The 24,802-nt window shown below is 42.2% G+C and overlaps 1 protein-coding gene and 1 pseudogene across 1 annotated transcript; both read right to left on the reverse strand.

Moving 5' to 3' along the window:
- Positions 1-4,686: 4,686 nt before the first annotated feature.
- Positions 4,687-12,010, reverse strand: IL12A (interleukin 12A). The gene is made up of 7 exons (XM_055570345.1): positions 11,754-12,010; positions 10,981-11,132; positions 7,772-7,885; positions 7,387-7,428; positions 7,269-7,310; positions 7,025-7,168; positions 4,687-5,296 (listed from the first exon to the last, which is right to left on the reverse strand). The coding sequence occupies exons 1-7, from the start codon at positions 11,767-11,769 to the stop codon at positions 5,141-5,143; spliced, it is 666 nt and encodes a 221-aa protein (XP_055426320.1). The 5' UTR covers positions 11,770-12,010; the 3' UTR covers positions 4,687-5,140.
- A 378-nt stretch (positions 12,011-12,388) lies between these two features.
- LOC129644498 (28S ribosomal protein S18c, mitochondrial-like) lies at positions 12,389-21,742 on the reverse strand (annotated as a pseudogene).
- Between the last annotated feature and the right edge of the window lie 3,060 nt (positions 21,743-24,802).

Below are 24,802 nucleotides of genomic sequence, written 5' to 3' on the forward strand. Positions count from 1 at the left end.
CCCATTCTGAGCAGGTATAATTGTTTTGAGCCAAGGGAACATATGCATTTTATAATTTTTTCGTGTGATTGGAAATGATTTGATTTTTAAAAGACCTTATTTATTCATAGATTAAAAATGAGAAACGTGGGAACTCGTGAAAATTTGCCTTTTTCTCTCTACCATTTTTAAGTGCCAGGGCCTAAGTACGCAAATACATGAGTGACATGACCTTTCCTGTACTTGCTTCTCTCACAGTGTAGTGAGGGAGAGAGAAGCATAAGTAACTTTGATGCTGTTTGCATGGTTATGATGACTTACTGTGACCCAAATTATTGTTTAGTTGCTAAGTTGTGTCTAGCTCTTTTGCGACCCTATGGACTGCAGCCCACCAGACTCCTCTGTCCATGGGATTTCCCAGGCAAGAATACTGGAGTGGGTTGCCATTTCCTTCTCCAGGGGATCTTCCTGACCCAGGGATCGAACCCATGTCTCCTGTGGCTTCTGCATTGCAGACAGATTTTTTACCACTGAGTCACCAGGGAAACCTGTGACCTGATTATGAGAAGCAAAGGGTACAGGTTGCCAGCACAGGCCAGAACCAGGCCACCTGGGCTCAGATCCCAGCGTCTACTACTTACTGAGTAATCCTCTATAGTCTCTTGCTTTATTTCCTCATCCATAAAAAGGGGAAGGCAATGGTGCCTCCTCACAGGGTTTTTGAGAGGATTCTGTGCATTTGTGGTATAAACACTTGTAGAAACACGCTTGGGACTTAGTAAGCACTGAGTAAGCATTAGTTCCTGTTGCTTCTAGAAAAAGGTTACTTGAGTGTATTGTCTCTGATATTACATTGATGTCATAATTTATACTCATCATTTTAATAACATACTAAAAGATACATACAAATAACTAAAAGTTTTGAGTTGTTCTGACCTAGTACATGTCAACCGAAAAGTTGATACAATTCAATTTTTGAAAAATATGGTTGGACTTTCTTCCTTATTTAAAAGTTTTCTCAGTCAGCTCAGACTGCTACAACAAAATACCACAAACTGAATGGCTTAAACAACAGAAGTGTGTTCCTCAAAGTTCTGGAAGTTGGGAAGTCCAAAATCAGGTGGATTTGGTGTCTGGTGAAAACTTTCCCAGATTTGTAGCAGGTCACCTTATTACTGTGTCCTCACATTGGGGCTGGGGGAGACCTTTCCAAGTCTCAAACTTTATTAACACAAGCCCCTCCCGCTTTTTTTTTTTCTTTTGCCACACTGCAAGTCACATGGGATCTTAATTCCCTGACTAGGGATCCAACCTGTGCCCTCTGCATTGGAAGGCAGAGTCTTAACCACTGGACCGCTAGGAAAGTCCCCTCCGAGTCTCTTCTTGAAGTGAAGTGAAGTGAAGTCACTCAGTCGTGTCCGACTTTTGTGACGCATGGACTGTAGCCCACCAAGCTCCTCTGTCCATGGAATTTTCCAGGCAATAGTACTGGAATGGATTGCCGTTTCCTTCTCTAGGGGATCTTCCTGACCCAGGGATTGAACCCGGGTTTCCTGCATTGTAGACAGACGCTTTACCGTCTGAGCCACCAAGGGCACTAATCCCACTATGACTTAACCTCCTAAAGGCCCCACCCCTGATACCGTCACACTGGAGATCAGGGATTCCATATGTGATGCAGACGTTCAGTCCATGGCAGTATTGTAGATGCACTTTGCCTTAAAACAGGAAGCCACAGTTATGCTAGCTGGAACCAACCGTTTAGTCCTCAAACAGAGACAACTGCGTGGCCCAGGTGACATAGCCACAGGGACTTCTGGCCTCTGTCCCTTCTGGCTTTAGACAAAGCTGGTGTTCTCCCCTTTTGACTCCCAGGCTTTCTTTCCCCATTAGGGTGTCTAAGGCCCTTGTGCATCTCTGAGTTGTAACATACCCACCTGTGGCTATCTGGCCAGATCTCTCTGCAGAACTGATCCCTTTTCCCCAAAGCTCTGGGCCTTCGGTGGGGCCTCTGTCAGCTGTTTTTTATGTTAATTATCAGATTCAGTCGTTCTTATTTCCTTTTTAAAAAGTGATCTGTTATCAAATGTCTCTAATAGGCTAGATCTGAGGCCTATTTTTAGGAGGGCCCTCAGTCTTCCTAAGTTACCTCGTTCCCCACCCTCTGCTCTGGGAAGGCGGAACCCTGCTTGTTTGCCATCGTGTCTTGGCCAGACAGTCTCCTCTGCTGAACGCCCCTAGTAGGCAACTGCCCTGGCAGGGCAAGGCATCACTGAGGTCTTCAAGCCAACGATCTAACAATTTTAGAACCTTGATGTTGAGTGCAGACTAGAGGCCAGCACTGTAATGAGTCATTCAGTCCTCACAATAGTGCTGTGAAATAGGGCTACAGTTTTCTGAATTTCACAGATGAAAATAGTAGCAAAGAGCAAACCCATTTGGCCCATCACCAAACCTAAGGGCTAATAATCATAATCAAAAATTGCTTCCATTTATTGTGTACATATTACATGCCAGGTGCACTGGTAATGCTTTGAAGGAGTTGCTCTATGTAACCCTTGATCTGATCCTTTGAGGTAGGTTCTAGTATTAGCTTCACTTTTTAGGGGTCATGTGCCACACAGCTTACAGGATCATAGTTCCCTGACCAGGGACTGAACCGGTAGCCCCGGCAGTGGAAGCACAGAGCCCTAACCATTGGACCACCAGAGAAGTCCCTATCTTCACTTTTTAGAAGAGAAAATGGGTAAGGAGAGGTTAGAACAACATGGTCACATCATACAAGTTGTAAATGGCAGACTAGGCTTAAATGAGAAAAACCAGAAAACTGGTCAAGTAGTGAAGAATAGACTTTGTTGTAAAGATGTTTCTTGGGCTAGTAATGTTTTTGAAGGATATGTCATGGCAATTTCTGGAACCAAGGAGACACCTGTGATCCTTTGTATAAACCCAGTCTATAGCACAGTTGACAGTCTTGCCTGTCCTCGTTTCCAGGCACAGACAACCGGCCAGACAACCTTGCCATTCCAAGGAGGGGCTGGGATGGGATGCCGGCAACTCAATGGTGCCAGTCCATCAAAGCCACTGAATTCTTGCCATGATCAAAGCCAGCCGCCCCAAACCCAGTACTCAGAGGCAAGAAACTCCTATCTGTGAATTACCTGTTGGCCATCCAAGCTTGAGGAGGAGTCCCTAAAGAAGAGGAGGCATGTGATGGGATCTTAGCTTGATGATTTCTATCCGATTGTACATCAATTTGGCGGGGGGAGACTCTGAAAAACGAGTACGTCTCTCCACAGGTGAGGACCTGGGGTGGTCATATACACTCCCCTCCCTGTTCACTGGGATACGAATTGAGTTCTGAGGGGAGGACTCACCTGAGAAAAGATAGGAGGGACAGGGGCGGACTCTGAATAGTCCATTCTTTATGGCCTTTTCATATTAAGGAGGAATGTGATTAACAGAGTTCGAAAATTACATGGTATTCCATCAGGTAAGTCTTTTAAAATTCTCATTGTTTAAAGAATTAAAAAGCACATCTCTCAAGCCAGAGCAAGGCTATTATCCATGTGGTTTGGGCAGGAGTTCTATATAATTTAAAGCAAAGGGAGAGTTTTTCTTATTGTAATTTAGAAACAATTCTCCCCTGAGAGACCAAGGGGTCACAAAAATTAGAATAATGTAACTAGAAAGCCTCTGAATGATGTTTTTCCCAGTTGGAGGATGCTATTATGTATTTGGCTAATGCACAGTATGTTACTGAGCTGTGGTTAATAGGGAAAAACATTTTTATGTGTTTTACTTTTAGAGTCAGATGTTGAACAAAAATAATAAAGTATATACTCACAGGCTGTCACTTCACTCAAATGGCCTCAGAATTAAAGTAGATCAGGCTTATGAGGCTCCCTTTAAAATATGAGATTAAAGGACTTCCCTGGTGGTCTAGTGTATCCCTGGTGGCTCAGAGGTTAAAGCATCTGCCTGCAAGGTGGGAGACCCGGGTTCAATCCCTGGGTCGGGAAGGTCCCCTGGAGAAGGAAATGGCAACCCACTCCAGTATTCTTGCCTGGAGAATCCCATGGACGGAGGAGCCTGGTAGGTTACAGTCCACGGGGTCGCAAAGAGTCGGACACGACTGAGCGACTTCACTTTCACTTTCTTCTTCTGGTGGTCTAGTGGTTAAGGATCTGCCTGCCAATGCATGGGACATGGGTTCGATCCCTGGGTCTGGAAAGATTCAGATTACATGCCACAGAGGAACTAAGCCCACGCTCCCCAACTACTGAGCCCGTGCTCTAGAGCTTATGATCCACAACAGGAGAAGCCATGGTGAAGAGAAGCCTGGGCACCGCAGCTAGAGAATAGCCCCCGGTCACTTGCCGCAACTAGAGAAAACTCACATAGAAACCAAGACCCAGCAGAGCCAATAAATAAATAATAAAATTTTTTAGAGATGTTACAAAAATAAAATATGGGATTAAAGGAACTAATAAATGGGCAAGGATATCGTGGCATTCTTTCTAAGGTGATGTTTTTCAAATTTCACCAGTTTTCCGTTTTCCCACAATGTGTATTTTAGCACTCAAAGCATTCCAATCACATTAGAAAAACAGAATTACTTTTTTTTTAATTCATCCATTTTATTTTTAGAACAACATAAGATATATCTCAAATCCACTTGGGCAATAAATATCTTAATAAATATAACATAAATAAATATAAATTAGTTCACACCCTTTCATGAACATAAAATTATATAAATAAATACTTTAAAATAAATTATGTTTGAGTGTTTGTTTCTACAAACACTTTGGTACTAAAATAGCTTATAATTCCTTACTCTTCTTTTAAAGCGAAAAAAAAAGAAAATACGTTCTGTGAGGACATTTGCCCTCATCAATTTGCTCATCAAAACTTATAAAAATAACTTATGCCTAGTAAATATGAATAGACTTGATCAAAAGAATCATGTGGATAGAACAGTCACATTCTGCAAGTCTGGAGAGATGACTCATGAAAACAAGCATGAGAATTCTGTACCAGCTTCAGTAGGGACAGGTCCAGCCACCCCCTCCCCAGTTCTTAACCCATGCCCTATTACAATCTCTTTGGTTCCAATTGTTCTAAAAATGATTTTAAGGTTAGGAGAAACCTCAGCATTCTAGGAAGAACTCAGATAGCTCATCATTCTGTCGATGGTCACCGCACGAATTCTGAAGGCGTGAAGAAGGATGCAGAGCTTGACTTTTGTCTTGTAAAAATCCAGTTCTTCCAGGGAGGGTTTCTGTGGCACAGTCTCACTGTCGAAATTCAGGGCCTAGGAGAATAAATATTGAGCATGACATAGACGGTATTCCAAAATTAAAACGTTCATCTGTAAAAACGGGTGAAGCCAATACACGTCTCAGAGCCTGCAACCCACTCCCTCATTGCTTCTCCTAAACCCAACGCAAATCCACTCCCAGCCAGATGGGCAGGCAGAACCTGAGAGAAGAAGTGCTCATTATCCAAGCACATGGATCTTCAGTGAGCTCTGAAAAGACCCTGAAAGCTATTTAGAAAATCATCAGTGGGAGTTGCATTTTAGAAAGGAACAATTCTGTTAAGAGACATCTGCTGTGATATCCAATTAATTTTTGTTCGTTACATTAAGAAGCTATGTCCTTTTCAGAACAGGGAGGTGATGGATTGCTACTGATCGGAAACTGTCAGTATCAGACCTGCTGACTACAGATACTCGTCGTGTGAGAGTATATAAACCTGGCACTGGGTCTCCCAGTTTGAGCCCTTAAATTTGATAACACAACGCAAGACCATGTGTGTGCAGTTGCTCAGTTGTGTCCGACTCTTTGTGACCCCATGGACTCTAGCCCTTCAGGCGCCTCTGTCCATGGGATTATCCAGGCAAGAATACTGGAGTGGGTAGCTATTGCCTCTGCCAGGGGATCTTCCTGACTCAGGGATAGAACTTGGGTCTCCTGCATTGGCAGTCAGGTTCTTTACTGCTGCGCCACCTGGGAAGCCCATATATTTGCACAAGCATCAGCATTTTTGCTTGTACTTCCTCACAAAAAGCCTAAAAGAAATGTAGAGTGGGTCATCACCCCATTTCAGAGAGGAAGAAACTGAGGCACAGAGGTGCAGAATGTTTGGGCATAGTTGTCTGATTTCTGGTGGAACTGACTCCATTCTTGGTCCTGAAAATAAAATATCATCTACAACTGTCTAGATGGTAACATTCTTTGATACTTGCATGATGTTCACTGCTTTTCAAACAAGTAATTTAGCACCCCCCCCAAAAAGGAATGAAATAAAAATAAATTTCTTTTCAGATAATCATTCTTGACACCGTATTTATCCCATGCCCTGGTCACCACGGCAGCACCCTGCTCTTTCTTAAGTGGTTATTTCTATGTTTCATATTAGCATCATGTGTTCTGGTTATTCAGGAAATTACAAAGCAAGTTCTTGTCTCTGAGTAACACTGTGGATGTTCCCAGGTGATAGGTCATTTCTCTCTTCCATCCACATTTTGGTTCCGGATGGGTCCTATCCAGGCACTAGACTAGTGTGTCTTTACTAACAGTATTTGCAGATATGCATGCTGGCCCCTGTCATGAACATTGCAGAGGTTTTCGAGATGTGTGAGAAGATGAGTGGAGTGGAATCCCTTTTTGGAGGTTTAAATCCTACCTCTGCCATTTCCAAACTGTGTGACCTCGGACAAGCAAACAACCCTCTAAGCATGGGATTCCTCCTTTCCACAGACCCCATGTGGTTGCCGTGGGGACAGCACACGTATGAACATCTTTGCCCAGAGCCTGGGGCACACCGCATGATCAGCAAGCGGGAGGCTGCTTTCCTTCACGTGATTGGCTCACGTTGCCCTCTCACTAGAGGGCGCCCTCAAGGCTGTCTCCCCTACTATGTAGCTGGCTTTGAAGGGGGCATTTCAGGCCTCGCCCAATCCAGGAAGGGCTGACAGTAGAGCCCTTCATCAGGGACCCTGGCTGGCTGTCTCAGCATGAAGGACGGGAGGTCTTACCTGCATCAGCTCAGCAATAGCTGCCAGCATGTTCTGGTCTAGAAAGACTTGCCTCTTAGGATCCATCAGAAGCTTTGCATTCATGGCCTGGAACTCCACGTGGTACATCTTCAAGTCCTCGTAGATACTTTTAAGGCACAGGGTCTGGGTGATACAACGAAGTGGGGAAGGAACCATTGAGATGGGCTAAAAACATCCCCCCCTACCCCAACGCTGCATTTGAAGAAAGAATCTTGTGTCTTACTGTCATAAAAGAGGTCTTTCCAGAAGCCAGACAACGCCCATTCTAGAAGAAAAAAATAATGAGATATCAATGATATGAATTCATAATATGAGCTGAAACCTTCAATTTTCTGACTTACAGTTATAAAAGAGGTCTCTCTGGAAGCCAGGCAACTCTCATTCTAGAGAAAAAAAAAATCACACATGAGAAAGATACTAATTTTTAATATAAATTTTTTTGACTCCTCAAACATATCAAATTTTTTCACTGTGGTAAAAAACACATAAAAGTTATCATCCTAACTATTTTAAAGTGTATAATTCAGTAGTGTTATGTATATTTCACACTGTTGTAAAAAACCACATATTTTTACACATTTTTGTTTCAAATTGAACTTCTACAAGGGGGCCTGTTGACATCCCATGAGGACAGAGCCCAGAAGCATGCACATTTTTGGAAGAAGATGAGGTCTGATGCACAGCCCTTAACCATGTTATAAGCTTTGGGAGGAAAATCCTCTATACCGTGGCTAATTCCAGTGGTAAACAGGCCTCCACTGTGCTGGTTTTATCTTTGGTGATATCTTCATGATCGATCTCCTCAGAAGTGCAGGAGTAAAATTCTAGGGTTTGTCTGGCCTGTAAAATATAAAAAAAACTCAGCTTATGATATTAATAAGGCACCAAAAGCAAGAGTTGGCTGCCTTTGACCACCATCTCTGACCTGTAGAAAATTCAAGGTCTTCATAAGACCAAAGAAACAGGTCATTGACACTCTCTCCCACTCCCTCCTCTCCTTTTGCTTATGACATGTTTCTCCAGATGATATGTTTTTCCGTTATGTAAATACTACAAATCATTTCAACAGGCTGTGCTAATCAGCCTCTACACCATGCTGGGACACTTGCTTCTGGTGAAAACAGTTTTTTTTCCTTTTGGCAAAGCATCTGTGTTTTATGAATATCTTTTTCAAATATAGCTTCTAGAGGGGGATTGTTAAGGTCACCACTTGACGGATATAACAAACATGCAACCATGAAAACAAGTGGAGATTTAATGTGTGGTATATACACACACACACATCATCTTACAAGCATGCTGAACATATTTATGAAATTTAGCTTAAGAAGTCAATGATTTGTTGATTGAAGATCGAGATCATTTTTCCATTCAACAAGCCTGATATATGCTATGCTAGGTACTAAGGAATATGACAAAGAAGGGGACTGTATTATTCCCACCAGGATTCCCAGTTCAGCTGTGGAGACAGGCCAGTGCCCAAATGACCAGGGGACATGCCGGCAGGTGAGAAGGGCTGAATTGAAGGGTCAGAAGGCTCTGAGAAGGGCGTGGAAAGAGATGAAAAGGTTCCCTGGAGATGGGACATCTTCAGAGGAGGGGGATCGTCAGGCAGAGGGAACAGCATGGGCCATGAAACAAAGCTTGAGAGTACAGGACACGTGTGGGCAACAAGTAGCAAAGCTTGCGACCCTCTCTGGGGCAGGAAGAAAAGCCCCCGCCAGAGATATCCACCTCCCAATCCCTAGAACCTGAGACTATGTCACGTTATGTGGCAAAGGGGAATTAAGGTTGCAGATGAAATTAAGGTTGCTAATCAGCTGACTTTGAAATAGATTATCCTGGAGTGTCTGGGTGGGTCTAGTGTAATCTCTGGGTCCTTGTAAATGGAAGAGAGAGGGTGGAGAGTCAAGGTCAGAGAGATGAAGCATGAGAAAGACTCATTTGTTGGCTTTGAGGATGGAAGGGGGCCACCAAGGAATGGGGGCTGCTTCTAGATGCTGGAAAAGGCAAGAAAATGAATTCTTCTCTAGAGTCTCCAGAAAGAGATACAGTTCTGCTGACACCTTAATTTTAGACCAGTGAGACCTGTTTCAGATTTCTGACCTCCAGGGCTATATGATAATATGTTTGTGTTGCTTAAAGCCATTAAGTTTGTGGTAATTTGTTACAGCAGCAATAGAAAATGAATACACTGCTCCTGGAGGCCTGAGCAGGTTGTAAAAAGTTAGATTTGCAACTACACTGCAACAAGAAAAAGAAAAAAAACTCCAAATAAGACAATAGTTTTATTTCTGTGATAATTGCCTTCCTTTGGGCTGCAGTCCATGGGGTAGCTAAGAGTCGGACACGACTGAGCTACTTCACTTTCAATTTTCACTTTCATGCATTGGAGAAGGAAATGGCAACCCACTCCAGTGTTCTTGCCTGGAGAATCCCAGGGACAGGGGAGCCAGGGGGCTGCCGTCTATGGGGTTGCACAGAGTCAGACACGACTAAAGCGACTCAGCAGCAGCAGCAGCATTCCAAAATGAAACAGTGACTTTCTATTATTATGGCATTGTTTAAAAAAGATGAATCTATGAAATACTGCCTGGCATACAGTAGGCACTCAATAAGTACTTTTAAAATGAAAAAATGAATAAATAGAGCAATATATATATATATATATATATATGAAATGTGGGTCCAACTGTTATAGTTCTTCAAATCTTTTCAGGAGAAGCTAGAAATCTGGATTCTTATATGAAAGGTCTACTTTTTCAGTGAGATCAAACTCAAAAATTAAAATAAAATGTAAAAGACACTGACCAAACTTTACAGATCTGTGGGCTGGATATAGCCTCTGAATCACATGCATTTGCTACCTCTGTTTTCTCTACAAGTAGCCAGCTGATTTGTTCTGGTAAATTTGACACAGGAATCATATTAAAAAATCAAATTGAGTTCTGTGATCTTCTGACCTTTGGTGCTGCCTCTGGGAGTAGAAGAGTCAAATTTTTCACATGAAGCATCTATTTAAATCAGAGCTCCTAAATTTTATCCATATCATACTTTTCTTTAGGAATCAAAGGACTTATCTCTGTAGTTTTCACTTGGTGAACTGCCTTTTTAAGATGGATTGAACTGTAAGGAACAGCAGTCAGCTCATTATAAAAGGTTGGAGGTGGGGAGAGTTCGTTAAGGAGAACTTGTGGCACTGAGCTTACTTTAAGATATTCATAAAGCAACAAGCTAGAAATATTCAAGAAAGATTTTCTAGAGAGCAGGAAGGTCAAAGGACATCTTTTAAAATATCAGTTTAGGCTGTTGCAGCCAAAGCAATAGATGTTGGAAAGTTTTTAAAGGAAGAAGAAGAAAAATTTTTTTGCATTAAAATATGAAAGCTAAAAAAAATGACTGAAGCTTTAAATAAAATTAGATAACTCGCCCCCTAGAAAAGGAAGCCTGGACATGCACTGTCATAAGCCCCCTGAAATGTGTTACTCTAACAACAAACAGCCATCAGACTGGAAGCTGGCGAGGACTGTGTGGGGCAGGGCCGATTCATCTTTGTAGCCCCCGGAGCACAGAGGCCGCCCCTAATAACAGTTTCCTGGATTGATAAGTTGTCAGAGGAAGAGTGTGGGCTTGACACAATTCCATCTCTGTTGGCAGGCTACAGGGAACACTGTAAATATCCACTTTCCTCTGTGTAGGCACAGCCAAAACGAATGCCATTATAATTTATGACCTCTCCTGCCTTCTCTGGAGACACAATTTCATTGAGACTCTTTAGCTAATAGTTGGGCCATTTGTAAAGTTCCCTCTTTCTCTCTTGACAGCTCCTGATTAACTTCCACAATTTCCCTGCAGTTCCTTCAGGTGACCAGGGGTTCAGAGATGTCCCTTAACTAGAGAGACTGCAGTGGGAACAAGGACAATGAAAAGCTCACCTTCTGCAGCGTGTTGCTGACGGCCCTCAGCAGGTTTTGGGAGTAGTCGAGGCAACTCCTTCCTGGGCTTGCTGTGGTGGTGGGGAGGCTCCTGCCCAAACTGAGGTGGGGCAGGTGGTGGAGGAGAACCAGGGTGGATATGAGGAGGAGGCCTGCAAGGGAATCCAGGAGAAGAATGAGCAGGCTGGCCTCCACCTTCCATCTCTTCTGGCCATGTCCACCCATCTCCTTCTGGGCACCAACCTCCCACTGATCTTCTTTCAGCAACTGAGAGATGATGAATTAAGCTCTTGAAGGTCAGTGCTCTGTTCTAGGGTTGGAAACCAACTCACAGACACATCGCCTTGTGAGTTCAGACCAGGGTGCAGGGCAGAGTTCACCCAGAAGAAGTCTCCATTTCAGGAGGAGGGAAAGCTAGGCCAGGTGGGGAAGCCACCCAGTGTTTTGGAAACAGTGGGTAGACACAGCCTTGCTTTGAAGCCGACTGGCTGGGATCTGTCCTCTTAATGGTGTCGCCCAGGGAGCCTGGGCAAGAAATTATCCTGCGGGGCCTCAGTTTCTCATCTGTGAAGTGGGCATAATACTTAGCTCCTGGGGCTGTTCCACGGTTGAAAGAGAGGATGTCTTATAGGCCGCAGGATAAGCCCGCAGTGTCTCCCTGCGTCCTTCCTCCTCTGCACGAGATTGCGGTCTTCCAGTCTCCACGTAGCCCATCCCAAGTTTCTGCCTCCCGGCCGCGGTCCCCCAACCAGAGCGCGAGGCTGGTTACTCACTGCGAAGCGGGCACATGCTGAGCGGAGCGGCGGGGACGCGGAACCGAGCCGGCAGCTGGACGCAGACGGGTGCACGCGGCAGGTGAGGGTGGTGGTTGGGAGGCCAACCCAGGGGTCACATTTTTATAATTGCCCGAGGCGCGGCAGGACTTTCCCGGGACTCTGATCTCTTGCTTGCTTTCTCTCTCTGTCTCTCTCTACATCAGCTTCTCGATGACACGTGGAGTCTAGCCCGCGGGGCTGGAGCGCTTTCGGATTAACTCCCCGTGCGCCCGGCCGCAGTCGTTCCGGGACGGCCCCGCCGCCTCCGGCCTGGCCCAAAACGAAAGTGAAATTCGGCGCAGCGTCGCGGCGCAGGGTCCCCGGGCAAGCCCGACCCCTGGCTCGCCCTCCTCGGACGCCCCCCGCCCCCAGCTACCCAGCCCTGGCCCCGCCGCCCCGCAGCGCCCCCTCCCGACGGAACACCGAGTAAGGCCACCCCCTGTCCACCCAAATCTAGGATGAGATCGGACCTCTCGCCTAGTTCTGGAGGAGGGTAGGCAAATCATTCAATCATCATTCTTTTTTTTCATATAGTCCACGGTGTGCCAGGGTGACACCGAGGGGCACCCAGCAGTGAACTGGTCACTTTCGGCTCACTCCCACACCAAATCTGACTCAATGTGTTTTATTCCTGGGTACCATCTAAAATACAAAAAGGGATGAAACCAGACTGGCTATGCAATAACTACTCTTAGAAAATCCAGTTTCTTACAGTGTCCAGGAGAGAATCATTAGAGTTTAGTGGGATGGATGTACAGAGTCCTGGGAGGAGAGGTCGGAGAAACGTCATCAAGGAGCATGCATTTGAGGAGGCAGCAAAAGCGCCCAGAAGGAGGGAGCTGCGACTTGATTGTTGACAGGTGAGTAGACATTAGACCGCTGCGGGTGAGATGGGATGCAAGTTCTAGGTCGAGGGAACAGGGATCAGATACACGGTTGGGGAAGGTAAAGGAAGGGAGTGATCTAGCAGTCCTGTACGGGGTGTGAGGTTGGAAAGGGTCAGGGTGCTGTGCTGTGGGGGTAGTAGGGTCCCTGCTGGGAAGTGTACATTCTGCTGAGAATAGTGGGACGCAGTCTAGGGTTTTAGGCAGGAGATGCGGTTGCATTTGCATGATGGGAAAATCAGCAGTAGTGTGGAGGAGGGGCTTCCCTGGTGGCTCAAAGGTAAAGAATCTGCCTGCAGTGGAGGAAACCTGGGTTCAGTCCCTGGGTAGGGAAGATCCCCTGGAGGAGGATGGCATGGCAACCCACTCCAGTATTCTTGCCTGGAGAATTCCATGGACAGAGGAGCCTGATGGGCTACAGTCCATAGGGTCACAAAGAGTCAGACAAAACTGAGTGACTAACACACACATACACACGGGGGATGGGTCCCAGGGGTCAGGAGTGGAGGGCATGACCAAGCCCTATTCAGATTGGAGCCTCAAGGGTGGGCAATGGAATCCTCAGGGTGGGGAGGGACTAAGACTTGGTAACTCCTCAGGTGAGTAGGATAGGAAGGTGCTGAGGATGGGTGAAGAGAGGTTGTTCTGGTTCCTGTGCAGGGGTTACTGTAAGAGGGGAGTGAGTTTGGAGGAGACACTGAGAAGTTCCACTTTGGATGTGTTGGGTTTGAGGTTCCTGTGGGACTTTTTAGTTCACTCATTTCTACCATGAGCGTTAGTCACCCTGGGTATGTATGAAAGGGAAGGGTGTGTTTGATCATCCACTCAGAGCCTCCAATGGATCTGACTGCACTATGGCCCCAGAACTTCAGTGTCTGGTGTCCAGTGTCCACCTTTAGGCAGATGCACTCATCTTGTAGAGGGATAAGCCTTCAGGAGTACAGGAGAGAAGAGTGGCACTTCCTCTGGATTCCTGTTGAAGTCTGGATGGATGAAGTCGTAGTAAGCCTTGAGATGTTACTGTGAATGCAAGGCAGGGCCAACCTTTACTAAAGATGTGGTGATGAAACCAATTAGGAGAAAGCTGTGTTAACCCCTTTTCTGATTCCAGCTCTCTCTTTTGTTGGTATCAGTCCCCTTAGCAGATCATCTGCTATGAGATACTCACCATAGGGACTTTTAGATGTGTATAAAATGAGACCAACAGTTGCTCTCTAAGGCTCCTTCCAATGCTGTGGTCTATGAATTACCCCTTGGGGATAGAGAGCAATGCATTGTCAGAAACAGCTGCATCTGCAGGTTGTGTGAAGCAAATAAGGGGTGCTGGGCTGTACTGTTGCCATAGGGATTTAGGATGGAGTTATGTGTGCTTAAAGTCACCCACTCCAGTGTTCTTGCCTGGGGAATCCCAGGGACGGGGGAGCTTGGTGGGCTGCTGTCTATGGGGTCGCACAGAGTCGGACACAACTGAAGCGACTTGGCAGCAGCAGCAGCAGCAAAGTCAGAATGAAGTCAAGTTTAGCTGAGCCATTTCTCCCTTGGAAGGGCTGTCTCCTATGCAAAAGAATTTCTGCAGCGTAAATGAACATCAGGCCTATGCTCAGAATGGATTCTTGGCCACCAGACATGGTTTCTAACCTGTACTTTAGTGAAACAGTTCTCTGATGTGCTGCACATTCTGTAGCCAAGATAAAAGGACAGCCTTCTTCTGAGATAACATTACTCTTCTATAAAAGACATTCTTTGGCCATGATCACTATTACATGATGTCTAGCACTATATTGGAAGTCTTGGCCAATGAGATAAGGAAAGAAAAAGAAATGAGAGATTTAAAATTGGAAAGTAAAAGACAAAACTCTCATTATTTAGAGTTGATATATAAAAAAGCAACAGAAAGAATAGATCAAATACTAAACTAATAAGAGAATTAATCTGTATGAACTCTATCTATAAACTTCATTGGATACAAATACTAACTTTCAAAAATCAACCAAATTTCTCTACATCTGTAACAACCTTTTAGAAAACATAATAAAAATAATGTACCAGATAATAAATAGACAGTAATAAAAAGAAGATACCATTCACAATAGCAGCCAAACTATAAAGTAACTGCCTGTTGATGGGGAAGCAGTACAGTGGTTAAGAATATAGACTTTAAACTGTTTGAATCCAGGTTCTGCTAGTTACTTGCTGTGTGTTCTTGTGCAAATTACTTATCTGTCTGAGCTCAGTTTCCTTATCTGAAAAATGATGATAATAAAGGTACTGTAGGGTGGTTGTGATTATTACATGAGTTAATGTAAGCATAAAATCACCATTGGGGAAAATTCAGTCAAGAACATAGAGTGATTTAATTTAAATGGAAACACATAACCTTGGGTGGAAGATCTTAAGATATAAATAGCTCAAGTCTCTTTTAGTTAATTCACATATTCAATGCAATCCCAAAACAAATTACAAATAACTTTCCCGAGGAACTTAATAATAAGCCTAATCACAGTACTCTAGCTTTGGGGCTTCCCTGGTGGCTCAGAGGTTAAAGTATCTGCCTCTAATGCGGGAGACCTGGGTTCGATCCCTGTGTCGGGAAGATCCCCTGGAGAAGGAAATGACAACCCACTCCAGTATTCTTGCCTGGAGAATCCCATGGACGGAGGAGCCTGGTGGGCTACAGTCCATGGGGTTGCAAAGAGTCGGACACAACTGAGTGACTTAGCTTTCACTAACTTTCAAAATATATAAGAATAAAAGCCCATGAATATCTAAGTTAAACCTGTAAAGAAATAATAGAGATAGGCAAATAGTCCTACCAGATATAAAGATATAGTTCAGAGCAATAGTAATAAAAATAACATTTGGCAATAAGACAGTCAAATGCACCTTTCAAACAAAATAGAAAATTATAGACAGACTCATATGTATGTATATTTAGTATAAAGGTATGATGGCACTTAGATCAATCAGGGAAGCATGGATTGTTTAGTAGAAAATTTTATCATACAGAAGTGGAGCCACTTAGAAGTAGATTAAAGACTAAATGTGAAAAGTAAAATTATTACAGTAGTAGAAGAAAATGTAGGACACTATCTTCATCATTCAAGAGTGGGAAGGACTTCTTAAAAAAACAGGAAAGCCCCAAGTCGTAAGTGAAATACTCATATATTTGATTACATAAAATTAAAAATTTCTGTAGTATGATTTCCTGTTAACTATGGACAAAGTTAACAGATAGCTGACAGACTGGGAGAAAATATTGTGCAATGTCTAAAACCAACAGGAAAGTATAGAAGGTACAGAGGTATAGAAGACTAAAAGTCAGTAAGAAAAAGAAACCCCAATGACAACGGGCAAAACTTATGAACAGGCAACAATATACAGAAAGGAAACCTCAAAGGCTAACCAGCATCATGAGATGGTCAAATATTGTATAATCTGAAAACTACAACAGCAAAGAAGAAGAATATATCACTTTGACCTTTTAGACCACCAAAAAAAAATGAGTACATTGGACACTGACAAGTGTTGGTGAAAATGTAGGATCCCAGGTTCTTTTATATAATGCAAGTAGACTGATGCAGCTATCCTGGAGGGCATTTTGGCGTCTGGCTTCAGTTGGATTAAGTATATGCATACCTGATTATCCAGTGTTCTAGCTTGGGTATACATCCTAAAGAGATATAGATCCCATGGTCCATAAAAGGGCATGTATGAAGATGTTCATACATTTAAGTCATTGGTTGTAGTGGTGGGAGTTGGAGACCATCTAGCTGCCCACCAGCGGGGAAATGAATAAATAGAATGTGAGGGATCCACTTCCTATAGTATTCTGCCACATTTAGAAGCAGTGGACTAGATGTATACACATCAATATGAGTATATCTTTAAAACATAATACTAGGTAAAAACATAAAGATAAAACCAGAATAAGATCTGTGTATAATACTAGACACAGACAGTTAAACCTCTTGCAGTCAGGTTTGTTTAGAAATACAAAAAAATTAGATTTTAGAAAAAGAAAAGGCAGCATCTCATGATTGAACACAATATTTCTGCAGCCAAATGTAGGAATGGGTTACATTAAGTGGATAAAGGCTACAAATAACCTCATGTCCCATGCATCAGATTTTGCTAAGTGAGTTTAAGGAAAAACTTTTGGGGTCCAGAGCTGTGAGGTTTCAGAGTTGTGGATAAGCAGTTGCAGACTTGTGTTTACTTTAATGAGAAGAATATATTCAAAATGGTACATGTTATACAAGGACACTTGCAAACAAATGAAATGTGTTAAACATATTAGGATAGATCCCACTGAGGAGTGATGGGATGAGAATGAGGAATGGGGATAAAGAATATATATAAATATAAGTATGTGTGTGTGTGTTAGTCTCTCAGTCAACCTTTGCAACCCCATAGATTGTAGCCTGCCAGGCTTCTCTGTCCATGGAATTTTCCAGGCAAGAATACTGGAGTGGGTTGTTTGCAAACTTTAATTGTAGTTTGGTATACTCAGATAGTTTTTCTATTAGTCATTCTTTTCCCATTGAGTTTGAGCAGTGGACCAATCTGAGATCTCATCTAATAGATCCATCACTGGTAATCAGAGGTCTTTTCAGGTATTTGGCAGAATGTTTTAAGGTCTTGTATCACTGTTTCTCAGCTGGACGTGGTCTTGTTCCCCAGAGGACATTTGGCAATGTCTGGAACAGTTTTTGGTTGTTATAATGGGGACAGGGATTGCTACTGGCATCTAGTGGGTAGAGAAATGATGCCACATGCTACTCAACATCCTAGAGTACACAGGATGGCTTCTCCTACCCCCAAACTGAAATAAGTTACACTGTCTAAATTATTAGTAGTGCGGGATATCTGCAGCTGTACCAAATAATCAGTAGTTGCTCAGACTACCTGCCTTTGTTGTTATTCTCCTTAGGAGACAAGTTCACAGTCATAGGCTCTGAACTGAAGACTTAGCACTGTATCTTTGGTGCCATGATTTAGAGTGGCAGCCCATTCTTGGAAGAAGTGAGGTTCCAAAGAGGTTTGTGATCTGTGTATCAATGTGAATCTGTAAGTAGGTATTGTAAACACCAGTGTCCTTCATAACATAGTGAGGAGTCTGCTGTCAGTTTTCCTGCAGTTCTATTCTATAGGGATCATTGAATTTGAGCATAAATCAGCTGGTGTTCTCATGCTCCACCTGACAGAGCGGGGTCCAGTACAGCTCTGCTCCTGAAAGGTGACCTGTCAGGGTAAGAAGCAGAGTCTTATATTCCTGTTATGTGCCGAAGAATTGATGCTTTTGAACTGTGGTGTTGGAGAAGACTCTTGAGAGTCCCTTGGACTGCAAGGAGATCCAACCAGTCAATCCTAGAGGAAATCAGTCCTAAATATTCATTGGAGGGACTGATGCTGAAGCTGAAGCTCCAGTACTTTGGCCACCTGATGTGAAGAACTGACTCATTGGAAAAGGCGCTGATGCTGGGAAAGATTGAAGGCAGGAGGAGAAGGGGGATGACAGAGGATGAGATGGTTTGGCATCACCGACTCGATGGATATGAGTTTGAGCAACCTCTGGGAGTTGGTGATGGACAGGGAAGCCTGGCGTTCTGCAGTCCATGGGTCACAAAGAGTCTGACACGACTGAGCGACTGAACTGAACTGAACTGAATAGACAAGCCTCAGGCATGACATGTTAATGAGGCTGGTTCCATGGAGCAATTTTTTTTTGGTGGTGAAGTGTTTTAGCAGCAGGGAGAGAAGTAGTGAGCTGAGCCAGAAAGACTGACTTTGCATCTATGATCAAAAGACCTTAATTCTAGCTGCCTTCTGCTACTTGGTAGCTGTATAAACTAAGGCCACTGCCTTTCCTAATTCTCATATCTGCAAAATGGAGATGGTAATGCCTGGTTGCCTAGTTTAGTCATGCGGATCATATTATATAATCAGTCACCAGGTAAGTATTTGTAAAGTTGAAGACAGTCATCACTATGAAATACCACTGCACAGTGACAGGAGTAGTTAAGATTTTTGGATTAAGGCACAGGGTCACTAGTTTCTTCCACAGCTGCCTCTTGGCAGTCTTTTAAATGTTCAGTGGCAACTTCCCAATGAGGGGAAAGGGGAGTCCTAAACGTTCATAGTATTGTTTCTATAGGCAACATTTATATGTTATCATACTGTCTTAAATAACCTCAAAAATACTGACAATGGTCTTCAAGAAAAAATTTCCAGGAAAGATGTTATTATTGCTCATTGGTGCTCCAGAATAAAGGTTTTTATGAATATCGTTGCAAATTTTTCTGCATCTTGAGACAGTTTAACAAACAAACAAGCAAAAATGATATGGCTCCTGGCCATTGCAGCCTCATGCCTAATGAGATCACCTGATGCTTAGACATTAAAAAGAAAAAGATGATAAATTTGATTATATAAAGAACAAACATTTCTACAACAAAAGGATACCATAGATAACATTTAAAGACAAATAATAACCTAGAAAAAAAAAATTTGCAACAGTATGTGACAGATCAAGGGCTCATCTCCTTAGTATATGAATATGAATATTAAAAAGAAAAAAGTCAACAATCCAATAAAAAATGGGCAAAGAATATGAATAGACATTTTGAAGAAAGAAAGATAAATTACTTAGAAACATATGACAAATAGCTGCACTTAAAATTAGATAAATGCAAATTAAAATGATTAGATATGGTTTTTAGCCTCACACTTCACAAAACTAAAAACTTTGATGATTTATAGGTATGTTGAAATTGGTTGCCATATTATGTTGGAGGGAGTGTAAATCTAGTGCAATCTATTGGAAGCATTAGTTGGCCATAGCTATTAAAAAAAAAAAAACATATATACTTTTGCTCAGCATTTCTATGTCCAAGAATTTATCCTATACACTATTTGCACATATTAGAGAAGGAAATGTCAACCCACTCCAGTATTTTTGCCTGGAGAATCCCATGGACAGAGGAGTCTGGCGGGTTACAGTCCATGGGGTCGAAAAGAGTTAGACACAACTGAGCAACTAACACTTTCACATATACATGAGGACTTATTTCCATTGAAAGTATTATTTTTAATATCAAAGACCTAGAATACTCTAAATGTCCATTAATAGGGCTTATTTCATTAAAAGATAGTTCATCTTTTCAATGGACTCTTCAGTGTAGCTTGAGTTAGATTTATATGTGTGATAAGATCAACCTTCATTATATGAAAACTCATGTGAGGAAATTCCCTAGCAGTCCAGTGGTTAAGACTTCACCTTCCAATGCAGGGAGTGTGGGTTTGACCCCTGGTCAGGCAGTTAAGATCCCCCAGGCCTCGTGACCAAAAAATCCAAAAGACATAAAACAGAAGCAATGTTGTAACAAATTCAACAAAGACTTTGAGAATGGTTCACATTTGAAAAAAATCTTGAAAAAAATAGTTATGTGAAAAATCAAGGTTCAGGGACTTCCCTGGAGGACAAGTGGTTAAGACTCCACACTTCAAATGCAAGGCGCAATGGTTCCATCCCTGGTCAGGGAAATAACATCCCACATGCTGTGAGCCATGCCCCCCAAAGGCATGGCTTTTCTTAAGGCTCAGTGTCCACTGTGTAGTATGCTTCTGTTTGTGCAAGGAAAAAGTATATACATATATATTTATACACACACATATATATGTACACATAGATGTAGGTATAGTATCAACATAGATCTACATTCATAAGAGCATAAAAAAATCAATGACCATTTCCACTAGAGAAGGAGATTGAATCTTTCAAGTACAGAGAAAATCTGATTTTTTGTTTGTTTTCTTTATTGTTTGAATTATTTAACATTCAAATATATTGCAGCTTTATTTATTTTTGTTTTGCTTTATTTGTCTTTTAAAAGATCACCTACTGGCAGGTGAAGTGAACTTCCCAGAGAGCTGCTGGGCCCATTCTGATAGCTCTTAAAATTTTTTTTTATTGAAACATAGTTGATTTACACTGTTGTATAATCTCTGGGGTTTCTCAGGTGGCACAGTGATAAAGAATCCACCTGCCAATGCAGGAGATACTAGAGACTCGGGTTCCATCTCTAGATTGGGAAGGTTCCCTGGAGAAGGAAATGGCAACCTACTCCAGTATTCTTGCCTGGAAAATTCCATGGACAGAGGAGCCTGGTGGGCCAGAGGTCCATGGTGTCACAAAGAGTCGAACGCGACGGAGCACACATGCACATGTATTCCGTCCATTCATTCATCCATCCATCCCTTTATCATTTCACTCTGTTTTGAAGAGTATTGCGCACATGTGCTACACATCTTTAGATCTTCTCTTTTAACTATTATGTGACTCACTTTATTTCACTGGCTGGAGCCTTTCTAGCCTCTGGCTTGGTACAGTGGAAAGACCATGGGCTTTGTAGAACTGGTTTAAAATCTAAACATCCATTACTTTCTTTTTTCTTTTTTAATTGCAAAGTAAGTTTATTGATGACAACTTTATATAATTTACTCCCTATATTTGATGTTACAAACTTTAGGGTCTTTGAGATATGCAGGATCCTTATATGTAACTGGCATAACTTCCTATATTTGAACTCTCTTAATTCTTTTTGTGATTTCTTTTTGTTTCTTCCCACAAAGACCTGTTATGTGCCTCCCATAAATGCATCCAGTAAATGGAGACATAAACTGGGATAAAAGCTGTATATTCTTACAATCTACACGGTTTCCACACAAGATATAATTTTTCAGAGGCTCTTTATAAGGATTTTCCATTGGAACAGGCAGGTCCTCCTTGCTTGTTATCTGTTTATATTGTGAACAGCTTCTTCACAGCACTGCATGAGTCCCGGAATTTGTGAGGCAAACAGCTGTCATGAAATGCGTCACCTTTCTCCTTCCTAGCCTACTGCAAGAGCTACCATAGAGGCCATGGTCCTTGCTCCTCCCCTTCCCTCCATCGTTTTCTAACTGTACAGTTTTCGGTTATTTCATTAACTTTTCTGAACTCCTATAAAACAGGAAGAAAAACACCTACCTGCTGGGATTGTTGGGACAATTTATTGGGATCATGTACACACAGTTCAATGGGTGAGGCCCTGTAACACAGCAGCCTTGCCCTTAGTATGTTAGCATCTTCAGATTAGATCAGATCAGATCAGTCGCTCAGTTGTGTCCGACTCTTTGCAACCCCATGAATCGCAGCACGCCAGGCCTCCCTGTGCATCACCAACTCCGGGAGTTCACCGAGACTCACGTCCATCGAGTCAGTGATGCCATCCAGCCATCTCATCCTCTGCCGTCCCCTTCTCCTCCTGCCCCCAATCCCTCCCAGCATCAGGGTCTTTTCCAATGAATCAACTCTTCACATGAGGTGGCCAAAGTACTGGAGTTTCAGCTTTAGCATCATTCCTTCCAAAGAAATCCCAGGGCTGATCTCCTTCAGAATGGACTGGTTGGTTCTCCTTGCAGTCCAGGGGACTCTCAAGAGTCTTGATAATTTCCTTTTGTGGGGCTGGTTTCTAAACAGTGATTGATGAGGTTTTAAATAATCCCTGGAGGGCCCATCACAAGCCCTATTCTTCAGTGAGTAGAAAGGCTGAGGTTAGTTTTTTTGATGCTTTATGGCCCCTCATGTGGAAGGAAACAGAATATTCCTTTTTTTGTTGTCTTAGTTAAGACAATCCTTTTTTGATTTTTAAAAAACAGTGAAAATTTCTAAACATACAAGACCTGAAAAGCAGGCTAGCTAGTACTAGCTTTTTTAAAGTCTCCAAATAGTCATTTTTATAGTTTTATATAGTCATTATTCATGTTTATTTTCCAGTGTTTTTTATTCCTCCACATTTTTATGATCTTATACCAGAGATAATTGTTCTTTCTGCCTAAAGGGCTCCTATTAGATTTCTTTGTTTTAAAGCACAGGTCTGCTGGCAACAAATCCTCTTACTTTTTGTCTTAAATGTTTTTATTTCACCTTAATATTTGAAATATACTTTTGCTTGGCCGTTATTTTCTTTTAGCATTTAGAAGATGTTATCCCAGAGTCCTTTGACTTCCATTACTTCTGTTTCTCATTGTTCTCCTGAGGGTAATATGGAAGATAGTCTGACTGATTTTAGGGAGGATTTTCTTTTTTTGTTTTGTTTTCCTGGAAATTTGGTTATGCTATTCCTAGATGTGTTTTCCTTTGGATTTATCTTGCTCAAGGTTTGTAGTACTTCTTGAATCTATAACTTGATCCCTTTAAATCTATAACTTGATACCTTCAAATTGATTTTGAAAAATTCTCAAATATTGCCCCTATTGCTCCAATTCAGTTTCACTCTAGAACCCTTCTGGAATTTTAATTACACATATGTTCAACCTTTTCACAATGTCTTACATATCTTTATGCTATTTTCTGTATTTTTCACCTTTTTCTTCTTTTTTTGATTTGGATACTTCCATCTGGATATTTTCTATTAACCAATCTTCTGAATTGCTAATACATTTTTAATCTATCTGAACTGTTGTTAAATTCATTTACTGAACTTCAATTTCATCTGTCTAAACTGCTATTAAATTCATTTATTATATTTTGCAGTTTGGGAATTTATATTTGGCTTTTTATTTTTAATACATAGATTTCAAATCTCTGATGAAATTCTCCATCTTGTCATCTATTTTCTTGAACATGTTGATCACAGTTATTTTGCATTCTGTGACAGATAATTCTAGTGTCTGGATCATCTCTGTATCTGTTTCTATTGTGTATTTTTTCTCTTGCCCCGTCCCTTTGTATGTCTGGCAATTTTTGATTGAATGCCAGACATTGCATATGAAAAGTTATAAAGACTCTCAATGATGTTAACTCTGGCAAATGGTCAGATTAAAAGCAGAATACCTTAAACTAATAAGGGAATAAGCTGACTTGAGCCTGGGTTTTTAAGCCTTTACAGGGCTGATCTGCATCTATTTACCCTTATTTCTAGAATATGGTTCAATCAGTTCCACTGAAAGCAGGAAATGTTTATAAAACCCACTCTGCTTTGCTAGACTCTAAGTGCTAATATTTATTTATCCAGTACTATGTTACTGTCATTCGGAGAAGGCAATGACACCCCACTCCAGTACTCTTGCCTGGAAAATCCCATGGATGGAGGAGCCTGGTAGGCTGCAGTTCATGGGGTTGCTAAGAGACAGACACGACTGAGCGACTTCACTTTCAATTTTCACTTTCCTGCATTGGAGAAGGAAATGGCAACCCATTTCCAGTGTTCTTGCCTGGAGAATCCCAGGGGCGGGGGAGCCTCGTGGGCTGCCATCTATGGGCGCACAGAGTTGGACACGACTGAAGCGACTTAGCAGCAGCAGCAGCAGCATGGTACTGTCATTAGCTCTGTTTAGTTTCTCAGTCTCTTAATAGCCTTTTGTTCTGCCTCTCTAACTCTTGGTCTGCTCTGCTTACTAATTGGCAAATATGTAGAGGTAAAAACTAGATAATTCTATTTAAATCAGTTTTCTGCACTTTTTTTCCCTCCAAAATCTTAGTATCTCAAGTCCTGGCTTGTTTCGGTGGCCCTGAGCTTCAATATTTGTCTCTCCAATGAGTCTGCCAAAACTCCTGCTTACCTTTTCTGCTTTTCAAAAGCCACTCTCTGCTCAGGTTCTCTATCCTCTATCCATTATGCATGTGAGTCAGCAGATACTCGGTAGGGATTGTAGAATGTCAGGTTTGTCTTAATGAGTTTGCCTTCTTTTAGGGATATTGACTTGACTCTTGAAGCCCTGGCTACCTCAGTGGCTCTTCAATGTTTTCAGACATTAACATTAAAAAAAATTTTTTTTTTAGTTCTTCTAGCTATTTTCATGGGAAGATTTTTTTTTTTTAACTACAAGCCAGCCTGCCATGGCTAGCAATAGAAACCAAATAGCCCTTTTAGATACAGGGTCTGCTAGGCATTCCAAAGTTAAAGCTTAAATTCAGAGTGATTATGACAATGGATGGAATTCTTCTTTTTAAAAATAATATACTATCCTTGGCACTAGAAGAGCTGTGATGAACACAGAATAATAGGAATGACCTTTGGGACTTCCCAGGTGGCGCTAATGTTAAAGAACCTGCCTGTCAATGCAGGAGATATAAGAGAT

The sequence above is a fragment of the Bubalus kerabau genome, chromosome 2 (genome assembly GCF_029407905.1).
Source record: "Bubalus kerabau isolate K-KA32 ecotype Philippines breed swamp buffalo chromosome 2, PCC_UOA_SB_1v2, whole genome shotgun sequence".
NCBI lineage: Eukaryota > Metazoa > Chordata > Mammalia > Artiodactyla > Bovidae > Bubalus > Bubalus kerabau.